Below are 13,655 nucleotides of genomic sequence, written 5' to 3'. Positions count from 1 at the left end.
AGTAGGGAATCATCTGAATCTCATAAGTCAAGGATGTTTAAGGTGAAAGAGGCTCACAAAAATAGATGAACAAAACCAAGACGAAAAGATAAAATACACCTGACTTTTGAATGAAACTTGACTCGCACTCAAATGGCAATCGCAAGGTGTTCGCGATGAAAGGAGACCAGGTCGTCACTAGCCTCAGCTTGTCCCGAGCCGAACGATTTTAGGTTCCATTTGTCAACACCATCTACCCCCTCCAAGTCATTTCCAAACGTGTTGAACAGGTCTTGGCTAAGCTTTTCATATTCAGAGTAATCCTTTGGCCAATCTCCAAGGCGCTCGACTGCAAGTTTGAGCATGTGCAAGTGCTGTCGAACGTGTTTACCTTCTTCCTTTTCTCCTGGACTGGCAGGAGATGAGGGAGATGACATGCCAGAAATGACTTCCATATCCACATCGCTCGTAAAAGAGGATGGGTCGATGAATACGCGTAGGGCATTTTCATGCAGCGCTGCTGCCTTTCGGTAGTACCGATAAGCTAGCTCGTGACGGCCTTTCTGGTCCTGGTAGCCTTGAGCCATGCTGGTGTACATCTGTGAAAGTAGCACGGTAATCTCAATGGTACTCGGGTGGCGGGGCCCATGAACACGAGCGCAGTTGTATACAAGGTCTTCTGCAAGTCGGACTGAAGCTGCATAGTCACCAACGAGGTAGCGTGTAATGACTAACATACGTCCCAGGGCAAGTGTGTATGCATGCTGTGGCTGAGACAAAGCATAGGCATCCCGGCTGTTCCAGAGAGAGGTGAGAACCCAAGCCAGGGTGTGGTAGTCATGTTGCTCGTCGAGAACCTTGATCAAACTGTTGACGTTTGCGAGATCCAGCTGTGCGAGCTCGATATTGTGCTTTCTGAAATAGCCTAGTGTATCACTCAGAATTTTGGCCGACACGCCTAACATCTGCTTTTGAACAGAGGCTACGGAAGGCGCGTTGATTTCTCGACCAGCGATAGCTAGACCAAGCTTGAATACTAGCTTGCTTGTTGCCTGGTCCGAGTAGCCGTGGTGGGCAACAATGTACTGCGACGCCGCGGAGGCGAGGTGACAGGCAGATTGGTAATTTCCTGAGTCGAGCTGCTGGGACACGCGGTTGAAGGTAGCAATGGCCACTGAACGGAGGAAGTTTCGCGAGGCATGAGCGCTGAGATACTCAACAACGGTCTCAATGAAAATCTTGGCTTGAGTAGTGTCTAGACTCAAACTGGATCCCTCGGATGCCAGGAAGAAGCTGGTGTACTGGTCCAGCACCTGAGCGGCAGCTGAACGACGACCGGCGTTGAGCAGGAATGCGTGCAGGCGAGCGACCGTAGCCGCTGTATGCTCGAGCTTGCCAGCTTTTGAGCTGAGCACGTTGCGGAACCGCTCAAAGTATAGATACTCCTGGGTCAGGGCAGCATATACCTCATTGAACGTGGTTGGGGTGTTCGCGGATTCCTTGAGGATTTGTTCAAATTGAGCCAAGAATATCAGGCTCAGCCGGCGGTTTGTCGAATGTTTCTCCCCCTTGATCATAACCTGGAGATAAATATCGTCTGAGAGATCCCTCGCTTCTTGGATTTGGCCGGCTGCGATGTAGCCATATGCAATACTCTTTGCCGCTGCAGTTAACTTGATAGAGGATGTCTCGGTAGACAACACTTGTACTGTTGCTTCCTGCAGCAGTTCGGTAGCAGCTTGTGCTTTGTGTTGCTTGGTGTAAAGTGAGACGAGCTCCTCCATCTGGGACAAGGCTTCTTCGTGGGCCCATCCATAGCTGGAGCGGATGAATGTCAAACGTTGGGTGCGGATAGACTCAACCTTCTGAAGCTCCTTCGAAGACATATTTTCCACCTTTGAGGCTGTCAACGAAGCATTCTGTTGCTCATAGATAGCTCCAAGAATGGCGCGGATGTCTTGGTGGTCGATTTCGACTTCACTGGATTGGATCTGCAAGAGCTCTTCGTATAGCTGGGTCGCTTCAGTGTCATATGTCTTGGATTGTTGGCAGATGTTTGCCAATACTTTCATCGCCTGGATGGTGATTGACGCGTTCGCACCGAAAAGGCTGATGCACGATTTGCGGTATCGTACCGTCACGTCATGGATGACAGTGATGTCACTGCGAGCCTCGCGTAGGCAGTACACATAATGCTCATAGATGCTCTGAACAGTTTTCTGATCTTGTAGTTTCTGGCTGATCTTCGGACTTTGCTGCAGGGTCATGAACAAGACCCGGCAAGGCTTCAACGCGTCCGCGTAACGACCTTGTTTGAATAGCTCGGTGGCGACAAACAGGAGTGGCTCAAACGCTTCCGGGTGACAGGTCTCTGAATCCTTGTTCAGGGACTGGATGATCTGGAGGTAGTAATCCATTACGATGGGTTGCGGGTGCGTCAGTCTGGCCAAAGTCCAAAGCTTTTGGATCACAATGGGATGCTCTGTACCAAATCGCTTGGTGTAATCGTGCAGCAGATTCTGATGAATTTTGATCACCTTGTCTGTTTGAGAGGTGCGCTCATATAGACGAAGAAGGTTCGTGGTGATTCGCTCCAAGGTTTCATATCCGCACGCTGGGCGATCGCGTCGAGCTGCGCGATAAAGTCGAGTACGAATATCCTCTTCTTTAGCCGGACGCCGGCGGGATCGATAGCAGTCAGCCAGGCACTCTGCGAGTTCAATGCAGTACTTGACTTGAGTGGATGGTAGCGTGACTTCTTCAAGCGATGGCGCAAACAACGATGGCCACACAGTTCGCAGCACACGTTTCAAAACAGTGGTAGCATCATGCCACCGGTGCTGAGACAGGTACTTTTCTATCAGAGTTGTGGCCGCTGTTGTAGAAAGCTGCTCGGCACTGGATGCACTGTATACTGTTTCCTTGAGAGTGGACTCCGTCATCAAGGATTCTGAGCGCATCACCTCCCGGGAGGTGGAGTTAATATGCTTTTCCACATCTTTGTACGTCGCACTTTGACTGCTAGTACTTTGTGCGCAGTGCTTGTAAACTTCGATGGCCATCACAGACAGCCCCACAGACTTCATGATTTGAGCAAGCTCCAGCAAATATGGCACCAGGGCTTCAGGGCTGGATGTTGTCTTCTCGTACTGTTCCCAATAACCGGCAACGATCGAGGCGGTTTCATTGTTCCTCTTGAGGCTTACAAGGAAGTGAGCATACTCGAGAACAACTCGCAACATGACGAGTTTGTGCTCAGTAGAGTGGCTAAGCCGATACTCCTGGCTTGCCTGCTGCCAAAGCTCGACATACGTTTGTTCTGCCTCTGTAACCAAATGCTCTGCCTTTTGCCGTTCGGCTTGCGCCAAGTGAGTTTTCATATCAAAAGACCAGGTAATCGCCTCATCCGACTCAATCCCGTCCAAGGTCAGTGTGGTACTTCTTTCCGTCGGGTCTTTACGACCGTTTAGGTGAACCAGTAAAGAGTCGTCTGCCTGTCTGGACCCCTTCCGTTGGGGCGTGCTATCATCGGAGGACCCCTCCAGAGCAAGGCTAATCTCCTGGGCTTTGCTGTGCTCTTGGATTAAAGTATAATGCTCGGACAACTGCGTCAATGTGGAGGTAACCATAAGGCTTGTTGTCCCATAGTGGACCTTGTAGCATTCCACTACAAGTTGAAGCATTTCAATGCGCCGAGTCATGACTTCCGTCTTAGATTCAGTAATTTTGTCCGCTGTGCTCTCCAGGAAAAACTGGGCCATCTGCATAGTGATGAGATGGCGGACGGATAGCATCTTCCGGCAAATCATCGCCGCCTCGTAGAATATTTGACTACTCTCGGCAGGCAGACTTGTGTAGATCTGCTTGTAAAATAGCGCCTGGGATAATTTTGCTTGTAAAGTGGCCGGGTGGTTGCTGCTCAAAATCTCGCGGTACAGTGATGTTTGAATCGTATGAATGGATCGGAGCGACGGAGCCATCTTGCTAGCCCACACGGTCATCTCGAGAAGGGGTACAGTAGGACTGGTGGGGAAGACAGATCGCAAGCTCTTGCCGGCTGTAGTAACATCTTGGTCGCTGGTACACCCAAACGCAATCTTGACATGACTCGGCCAGTATCGGAGCGCAAAGTCCAACAGTGGATGTTTCTCCAACAGATGTTCCGTCTCCCGTCTGTTCAGTAGGTCCACAGATGGTTCATGGCTGTCGGTCACATTGTTCTTTGTGTAAAGTAGGAGTCGTTGAGCGAAGTCGATATTCCGATCCTTGACTGCGGGTAGGAATTTACCCTTCGAGAAGACGTCCAATATCGCAGTACGTATTTGGGCATGTCTGAGATAGACCAAGTTATTTTGTAAGAAGACAAGCGAGGCGACCGGCTTCAGTAGCTGAAGGATATCAAAGTCATATTTCTCGGTGACGTCGGGCTTGTTCGGCTGCAAGGAGAGGAGAGCGGCCAGTTCCCTCTGGGAGAGAGGGCGGCTCGCGGTGGCCAGCAAGACGAGAATCTTCTTCGTATCCTCGTCGAGCTTGGGCTGCAAGGTATGGGAAACAAGGTCAGTGACTTTGTATCCGGCTTTCACGATGCTTCCAACGGACTTGAACAGCGCAGAATCACTCGTCAGGTTCTCATCGCGCACACGCTTGGCAGCCAATTTTGCCCAGAGGAAGGAGCCATCAGACGCCTCTGTGATACGGGACACCGTCACTTCTTGGTCATCCTCAGACATGGTGTCAAATGCATTGTTTTGATGAAGAATTCTGCGGGTAACTGCGGCGATATCGTCGAATATGAGTCCCAGTGTGACTCGCACCGTCGTCTGGGGGACAACTGACTCAAGTGCCTGAGATGCGAGTGTGATCAGTTTCATGGAGGAGTTCTTGAACGCGGTCGCATGAAGTCGATGTAGCAGGGCCTTCTCCGTGCAGCTAGCCTCGTCGATACCGTCGACTACCAAAATGAGCTCTCTAGCGCCGGCCAAACTGGCCTGAATAGAATTTGCTAGGGCGTCCCAAAGCAAATCTTCAAGTGATGCTTCATCGACAGTAAGCTGGCTCTGGCTGTAAGCATCTGCCAACACCTGATACAATTGCACATTGCCCAGGTGCTTGTTAAACATTTGGGACAAAATTCCCTTGATCACAGCGCTTGGTGTCGTGGTGGCGGGAATTCGACCATCTGGCAACACTTGTCAAAAAGATGTGGGCGATCTAAGGGCAGCGATACTTACTAATAGGTACTAGAATGGACGTATACCTCGTCCCTCCTACGGGATGCTGCAGGTAATCATTGATCACAGTTGACAAAACTGTCTTGCCGGAGCCCGGCTTCCCAATGAGGGAGAGCACCTGCTGCTCGCCTTTCAGGAATCGCGTCAAGTATGGCTTCATCCACATACAGGTGCCCTCCTCACGCTCTTGAGCTGAGGAGGCCATCTCTGTGATTTGAGCCAACGTCGGATCTTCAGGCTGCAACCAGTCTTTGAGAGTATTTATTCCAACAGCTGCGTCAATACGATTAGAATGGAACAGATGAGTTAAGACGCCCTGAAATAACTCTACCTTGATCGCCATTAAGACCCTCTCGCATCAATTGGTGGCGCCACATAAGTTCCGATGCATGCTCGCAGTGACTACGGAAACTCTCGATTGGACCAGGGAAGGTACTATGAATATCAACGGAGACCGACTCCGAGGAGAGTAGCAACCGGTGAAAGTGTCTGGCCACACAGACAACGAGGGTCACTAAGTCAGCCAACGCGAGAACAAGCTGGTCCTTGATATCAGAAGAGACCACAAAGAGCTCTGCACGATCTAGCAGGTTGCCGAGACCGGCAGAGCAGCGGTAAAAGAAGCCAAATAGGTCCATAAGGGCAGGGGCGTTCGACTCGCCCAACTACACGCTCGCAGTTAGTGAATTAGTTTCATAGCTTCAGGCGAGCAATTCATTTGACATACCTCAAGCAGACTCGCACAGTATCCATAGGAAAGCTGAGCAGCGAGGTGGCTGTCACCGGCAAACTGCTCGATACCTGAATCGAAAGAATGTACACGCTCGACAAATAAGGCCGCCCACACAAGGGCCTTATCATAGCTACTCCCCTCGGGCGGCAGCTTCTTCATTCGCTCGCACCGAATCCATTCCAGCAGGCTAGCATAGTCCGTATCAGACACTCGTGAGGCCGTAAGGTCATCACTGTCCCGGCGCGCAAGCGAGTTGACTACTTCAACGAGCGTGGTACCTTCTCCACTGGACCTCATACTAGTTTGCTGATGTGGGCTGAGGCGCATCTCTCTGGTTACTGTCGCATGCTGCTCTAGCGGTTCGGTTGTCCGCTGCAAGCCAAGAAGAGAAGTAGATGCCAGAGGAGGTACACCATGTGGTAATGAAGCCATGGCTGGCTTTGTTTCTTTGTCGTATTATCAAGTTATGGAATATTATGAGAGCTGTGATTCAGTTCTGTATGCTCGGAACTGGTGGTCTTCTTTATACCTTCACTCTTCCCCCTTTTTTCACGATCTTATTCAGTATCTTTGCAAAGTCCAAGACGTCAGTATGAGGCAGGTGGAAGTAGACCCAGCTGAGCCAAGTAACTGCACGCCCAAGGAAGATTATATATGCCTTGCCACTTTTATTGGTGTCGCAGCTTCGTAGAACGCTCGGAGCTTTTCAGTCGATTAAGTCATATTTGTGACGAACTCAGGCAAACAAAGAGCAAATGGCCTAATACAGGTATGTGGCCGAAGATCCTTGGAAAGCTCCTTCCCGAACAGAGTCAAGTCTCCGAATCAGCTTTCCTTGGCAAATGGGGGCGTAGAGTGACCTCGACTAAGTTTGCACCGCAAATTCGAAAGGGTGGAAGACTTACGTCGTTAGAGCAACGACAAAGACCGAGCAGGACTGTGATATTGGATCGGTACGGGAAGCTCCCGTGGTCACGAACCACATTTGATTGCAGATCCAGATCCACCTCGTTACCACAGAAAAACGACCATGGGGACGTCCAATGTACCCATGGTTATGTATTTGGAATCACCGGCACGAAGAAAATACAGGATATGGAACTTCAATCCTGAAGCAGCCGGTGATGTAACAAACGAGTTCTCTTTCCTCGCTGTCAATTTCTTAATTAGCAGTAACATCATACTTTGGAACACTCCTAACCAAACAGACCCTCGAGTCTAAAGTTCGATTCAATCATGATAGTTGTTGAGGAACAATATGGGGAAGCACCATTTATTTGTCCAAGATATCACCCCCATTGGAAACCACGAGGGGAAGATAACGTTGTGAAATGGGTCCCAATTCAATTCAAAAGGGTGACGAATGCAATGAAATAAACTCAATTGAGAAGTTACTTTGAAAGGCGGCATTGGCCGACCTGCGAGCCGGTCAAAACGAATCGGTTTGTTTCAAAATTACTACTGCAATCTGTTGTTGCCATCAGCTCACGAGTCAGTTTGCCTCACGTATCTCACCTTACTGATCCATGTTTACTTGTACATACCCTTCATCTATCATTCTATACGTTGGGCTTTATTGGAAATCATGCGTTCCTTTTGAATGTGATATGCATTGATAAATTAATATAGGTTCTGGTATTGAATATAGCTAAGACGGGTGAACTCTACCATAAACGACATGCCTCCACTGTTCCGTCGCGTCCCGGCCCTTCGGTCATAACCTCATTGTGTCCCCACATGGACGCAACCGGCATGTCGCATGGGCCGCAGAATCATAGCAAACATAGAGAATCTCAATTTTATTTCACGGAGAGAACATAATAGCTCTTCAATGGACTTACAATGATCAAGGAACAAAAGAACAAAGGTGCTAATTACTTTGGACGCGGCGGCGGTGAACTTCATGACATTGAAACGCAGCATAGGCGAATCCTGAAAACCATTTGGGTCAAAGGATATCTGAGACCTCAAAGTCCGAACGGTCGCAGCCCCCCGCTTTGAAAATTGCTAGGCCTTACGGAAGTTCCGACCTAGACTTCAAGCCATCTGGACAACCTCAGGAATTTACCACGGTTCGCAGAGTTGTCATACTCAGAGCATTGATCCCGGGCCCTAAAAATGTTAGCCCCCATCGTCATGTTCATGTTCATAAAGTATAAAATTCGAATACCATGGCCATACTACATGTCTAGCCCAGTAGCTCTCTCGCTCATTGTCTGGAAATTTCAACAGCCAACGAGTCGCATAGTCGCGCAACATCTACAATGGATTATAGATGCTGGGTTGCTGTTTGGGATCTAGTGCACGAAAAGTATATGAGTGCGCAAACTTTCCTCTCCTCGTGGCTTACACCTACCTATTCGCACAAGGACCTAACTTGGATCTTATCACAAATCTAATAGGGTGGTCATTCATTTTCGACGATTCGCTTGACAAACCAGGCATTCTCAAGGCCTCGCTAACACACACTACAATTATTCTGAACACTTACCGCAACATCATGGATGGTAGTGCTATCGATGCACCTTAGACTCCGCTCGTCGCTTCTTAGAGGGAGCTTCTACACTTCTGTGCGGGAACGATCATCTAAAGAATAGCTCGGCACTATGCGTATTAGGAGAGCTTGTTTGAAGCATCCCAGATAGAGGCAGAGAACAACGCCAAAGGAATTGTTCCAGAAATCAACGATTATCTAGAACTACGACAAGCTACAGGGAGGGGGGGAGGGGGGTTAGGATTTGCCTTGACTAGGCTAAAGCAATTGGCGGCTTCGAGGTTCCTAGTCTTATCTATAAGGACCCGAATTTCCTCTAATTTCGGGAATCTACCGACGACGTGGTCACTATAACAAATGATATTTTCTCTGTGAGAAAGGAGTACAAGGGTGGCAACACCGACAACATTGTCCTTGTGCTCGCAAAGCAAGAACACTCTGTATGGCATCAAGCGATAAAAGCCACCCGAGACCCCATTGTGAAGACAGTGGCCGATTTCCAAACAACTGAAGCCAAATTTCTGTAGAGCACTCGCTTTTCTAACCTTGCACAACAAGAGGAGTCAAAACCTCTGAAACTTTTGGATTCAATGAAATACTAGATACGCGGAAGCCTTGAATGGCATTTGACTAGTCCTCGGTACCATTAATTGGATCTTACTGTGCATCTATGGCTTTCGCAACATCGGGCGCTTTTCCCCTTGGAAAAATGTAGATGCTTGGATTTCCAAGGCACCTGGGGCTTTGGGCCCGAACCTCGGGCCCATTGGTGGGCTTTGCGGAAGGTTAAGTATGCCTATGCTGAAATTATAATGTAATATCGTTGTGCTGAACTGTCCGAGAACACCGCGGCGAGAACTAAATAAGGGGGACAATTTATTGAGGGAGTTTTTCCGTACTAGAGCCAAGTGGAAAATGTGGGGAACTTTTAGTTCTGACAAGGTACATTATCTTAGAAGCACACCTGGGTGTGGTATATAACCCAGCCATGCTCCCCCCCCTCATCCGCCTAATTACCGCGACGTAATTCACTCCCACCGCTACCGCCAATAACAACAACAACAACAACAACAACAATGAGAGAAGGCCTCGACCTCCCCGAATTTGGGTACCTCCCATTCGACCATTTCGTCGTAGTAAGCGCCCCCCGGTCCTCAGTACACATCTGCAAGAGCAAGTCTATGCTAAGCTCTCTATTTGCCCAGGCAAACTGGGACACGACATCCCCGCGCTCCAAAAACGAGCAAAAAAGAATCCTTGTTGAGAAATGGATCGCGCTAGGAAAATATGGGCGAAACGTATCTATCTACCCACTACCCTATTCATTCAATGATCACCACCTACTAACCAAACTCCCAGGACTGGGCCCTCGCCATGTTCGATAACCCAATCATCGATCATGTTCCAGAGGGGGTACCGCAAGACCTCCTCTTAGAGGAAGACCGCGCAATTAGTAGTCTGCTCTCGACAGTCCTATGGATCCGGACCTGGTTCGGCGATCCTACAGATAAAACAAGCCAAGAAGCCGTAGACACGGCGTACGCCCGACTCCGGAAGGATGTCCTACAGCAGGGCCGCGAGAATAACCACGTTTTCTGTATCCCCGAGGAGTTCGTCTTCGAGGATCGGGAGGAATTAACAGCAGATGCCCAGCGGGACCAGGATGTGATTAAAGGCGTTGCGACAGGCCGTCCGGGTTCCGTACCGGTTTATCTACTTGCGGCGCTGATGCACTGCCCTGAGCTGTTTGAGGGGATGTCGGATAGTGCATGGCGGTATTTTGAGGGGGAGGAGCGGGCTAAGGAGCTGGAGGAGAGTGATCAGACACAGAAGGCGCTGGTTCTTGTTGCAGATCGGAAGGCCTGTGAGGAGGGTTGGGTGCTGGCCCTGGCGGTGAATCACCGGGGGGAGATCCTTCCGGTTAGGGTGCGTGAGCGGGCCACGGAGGCGGCGCAGATTGCCGTGAATTGGTTTGAGGGCGAGCCTTTGTCGGAGATTGTGGATGATGAGGATGAAGACGTGGAGTTTTACCTGGGGGAAGGGAATGGGTGGGAGTAGCTATGAGTAGTAGATTCCTGGATGCTCCTATGGAAGCTCCTATATACATGTTCTATTGTACTTAAAGAACAGAGATATGGCTACCTAGAGTGTAGCAGTAAGAGGGAAAAGACGGAAGAGCGTTGCCTCCAAGGTCGATAATATAGAGATCTATAATACGAAGAATACTAATGACGAGGATAACGGAAGTTATCTACTACCCGCAATACAGGCTAGGCTATATAGCCAGAGGATAAGGAAGCCATCAAAACTACTAAAAGGATTTGAAGGTAGGTTTTGTTGCATTCTTTTACAATGTTCTTTACGTCTAAAATGGTCGGACCAACAGGAAGCGTCACAACTCATAATCTTAACATATTTTGCAGAGTTTAAACTTGATTGGTATTCGGTACAAGCTTCTACTATGTGGCAGCATAGTAAATTGAGGTACTTCTCGCCATTTTCGAATTCTTTTGTGCGTGCTGCTAATCGAGTAAATATTATTAATTTATTGCATTAAATTGCCAAGCATCTAATGCTATTTTAGGCGTAAAAAATAATGTAAAACAATTTGCTGGACATGGGATGATATACAGCTAATTTATTAGCGTTATTGCCCATGTGAGGGAAGGAATGGGGTTTGTGTTTTTAGCATTGGACTATATACACCTCCCCGAAAGTAACTCCACTATGGAAGATTCTTCGCGCGAATACTTGCAGGATATCTGTCACCCTGTAGCCAGTGAGCAGTTCGTAAAGTACAATGTGGTGGCAGCTGTGCGCACGTGTTCCTCTAACACCTGTTGATTTGATAGCAGGGGTTTTAGACTTCTAGACGGCTAATATATAGCTAATTTATTAGCATTATTGCCCATGTGGGGGTGAGGTGGGGGTGTCTTTTCAGCAATCGACTGTATATACACTGTGCCTGAAATCTACAAAAGGCAGGCGTCGTAGGCAATATAGTCCAGGCCGGCACATTCTCGGGGACTCCTTTCTTTTGTCAACACCATGAAATATTTTACCCTGGCACCGTTGGCACTTGTAGCAGCACTATCCACCACCGCGGCAGCGTCGGGCTTGCCTGTGGTGGCAAAGCATCATGCACCACCTGCACCAGCGCATCCAACCCGGGTCTCAACCTATTACCCGGACTTTGCAACCCTGAGTGTTCCTGTGCCACAAATCACCCTTCCTCTCGCTGCGCCATCAGGATACGTGCTGGGTGGTAATGTGACGGCGCAACCTACCCCTTCCCAAGCCTCGAAGGTCGCGGTCTGTACAGTCATTCCTCACGGCTGGGGACGTGATGACTCGCAGCAGATCCTGGCTGCAGTCGAAGCATGTGGAACCGACGGCGAGATTACGCTCCCGGCCCCCTATGTCTACACCATTGGCAGCCGCCTGTACATGAATCTCGTGCGCGCCAAGCTCAATATCTTTGGCACCCTCTCCTTCACCGCGGATCTTGGATACTGGATTGACAACTCCCATCGCGTGGAGTTTCAAAATCAGAGCACGGCGTGGATTGTAGAGGGCGAGGACTATGTCATTTCCGGCGGAGGATGGGCGCAGGGTGGTGTTAATGGCAATGGGCAGGCCTGGTATGGACGGGCGGCCGGCCAGAGCAACCAATACGGTCGGCCCATCCCGCTGTCCATCTACAACAGCACCAATGCCACCGTCCAGGATCTCTCTTTCATTAATCCGCAGTTCTGGACATTTTGGGTCCAAGATTCCTACGATGTGAGTCTGACGGGCATCTACATCAACGGCACTAACACTGACCCCTACGGCAATGGCTCCAACTGGGAAACCAACATTGACGGACTCGACTCCATGCGTGTGAACGGCTTGCTCCTGGAGGATTGGGTATTCCATGGCGGCGATGATTGCTTCGCGCCAAAGGGGAACTCAACCAATATGACCCTGCGGAATATGACGTGTGTCGGGGGAGGCATTGCCTTCGGCAGCATCGGTCAATATCCCGAATCGCCTGACTATATCTCTAACGTCTCGGCAACCGATATCTCTGTGCGTCAGGCAATAAGCCCCGTGTATGGCGGAAGCACTGTCGGTGGCGGTGCCTACTTCAAGTCCTGGGTTGGCGTCGAGGAGGGTGTGCCCCCGCAAGGAGGCGGCGGTGGTACCGGACGGGTGTGGAATGTGACCTTCCACAACCTGAATGTCCACAACGCAACGCATGCCGTTTACATGAACAAGTGCTACTACAAGGTGGCCGACCAGGCCAACTACTGTGATACCTCCACACTGGAATTCGAGGACCTCACCTTTACCAACGTTACGGGTCTAGTCTCTTCGCAGTATGGCATCTCCTTCAATTGTTCTGCGGCGGCCCCCTGCAAGGACCTTGCGGTGTTTGACTTGGACGTGACTGTGAACAACGGGACCATGTCCGGAGTCTACTGTGATAATGTGGACAGCTTAGCGGGAATTAACTGCACAGCATAGAAATTCACTCAGGAAGTCAGGGATTGGTAGATATCAGATCTAGGATCTATAGACCCGAGTAAATACTCTTAAGCATACTTTATATATCGCTATTAACATCTCTCTCGTACTTATTCAAACTAATTTGCTTATAGGAGCCAGTCGCCGGGTAATCATGGTTCTAAATTTCCCTAATACTGTGTAATAATATTAACAGGTCTCATAAATTCTATCAATATGACCGTTAACGTTATAATGTAACTTTGTACGCGCTGCTCTCAACGATTTGTCACAAGCCAACTCCCTCAGGTCATCTATGCAGCCGTTAATTACATTGCGCGTGACTTTGAAAACATTATTGATGAGCCACTATCAATTTTTACAGTTCCCGGAGACGTTCAAGGGCAGTCTGTCAATCCTTCTTGCCCCCAAGTATGATCGAAGAAGCATTCAGGAACTTGCTTCTGCTTGAGTATCCAGGATTTAATGCCGATGCCAATTTCACCCAAAGTCTGAGTCTGTTTTCAGAGAAGTCTGTACTCTTGGTGGGCTTTTACAAATCAAGTCGAAGCGGTGTCAGTAATGCTTGACTGAACGCCTGGTTTAACCATTATGTTGAACACGACCCATCCACCTGTCCCGGAATTATTATTGCGCATAAATATATGTTACAGACTTGGATGATTTTTCTTCTTGATTTGTGGCCAAAACAGTGAGTTCATTTAACGTT

The 13,655-nt window shown here is 49.2% G+C and overlaps 4 protein-coding genes across 4 annotated transcripts; 3 read left to right on the top strand and 1 right to left on the bottom strand.

Annotated features, from left to right (window-relative positions):
• Positions 1-128: 128 nt before the first annotated feature.
• On the bottom strand, positions 129-6,375 carry N7508_006599 (ATP-binding protein; the record flags this gene model as incomplete). The annotated part of the gene is made up of 4 exons (XM_058464665.1): positions 129-5,158; positions 5,211-5,483; positions 5,542-5,875; positions 5,938-6,375. The coding sequence occupies 4 exons, from the start codon at positions 6,373-6,375 to the stop codon at positions 129-131; spliced, it is 6,075 nt and encodes a 2,024-aa protein (XP_058318518.1).
• Positions 6,376-8,207: 1,832 nt separating this feature from the next.
• N7508_006598 (pentalenene synthase) lies at positions 8,208-8,473 on the top strand (the record flags this gene model as incomplete). Its single annotated transcript, XM_058464664.1, has 2 exons — positions 8,208-8,262; positions 8,346-8,473. 2 exons carry the CDS (start codon positions 8,208-8,210, stop codon positions 8,471-8,473), a joined length of 183 nt encoding a protein of 60 aa, XP_058318517.1.
• Positions 8,474-9,513: 1,040 nt separating this feature from the next.
• On the top strand, positions 9,514-10,495 carry N7508_006597 (uncharacterized protein; the record flags this gene model as incomplete). The annotated part of the gene is made up of 3 exons (XM_058464663.1): positions 9,514-9,573; positions 9,643-9,735; positions 9,797-10,495. The coding sequence occupies 3 exons, from the start codon at positions 9,514-9,516 to the stop codon at positions 10,493-10,495; spliced, it is 852 nt and encodes a 283-aa protein (XP_058318516.1).
• A 990-nt stretch (positions 10,496-11,485) lies between these two features.
• Positions 11,486-12,946, top strand: N7508_006596 (uncharacterized protein; the record flags this gene model as incomplete). The annotated part of the gene is made up of 1 exon (XM_058464662.1): positions 11,486-12,946. One exon carries the CDS (start codon positions 11,486-11,488, stop codon positions 12,944-12,946), a length of 1,461 nt encoding a protein of 486 aa, XP_058318515.1.
• Between the last annotated feature and the right edge of the window lie 709 nt (positions 12,947-13,655).

This window comes from Penicillium antarcticum (genome assembly GCF_028974205.1).
Source record: "Penicillium antarcticum strain IBT 31339 chromosome Unknown utg000006l_segment0_segment0, whole genome shotgun sequence".
In the NCBI taxonomy this organism is placed as follows: Eukaryota; Fungi; Ascomycota; class Eurotiomycetes; order Eurotiales; family Aspergillaceae; genus Penicillium; species Penicillium antarcticum.
The sequence above is the reverse complement of the archived record's forward strand: the minus strand, read 5'-3'. Positions and strand labels throughout refer to the sequence as shown.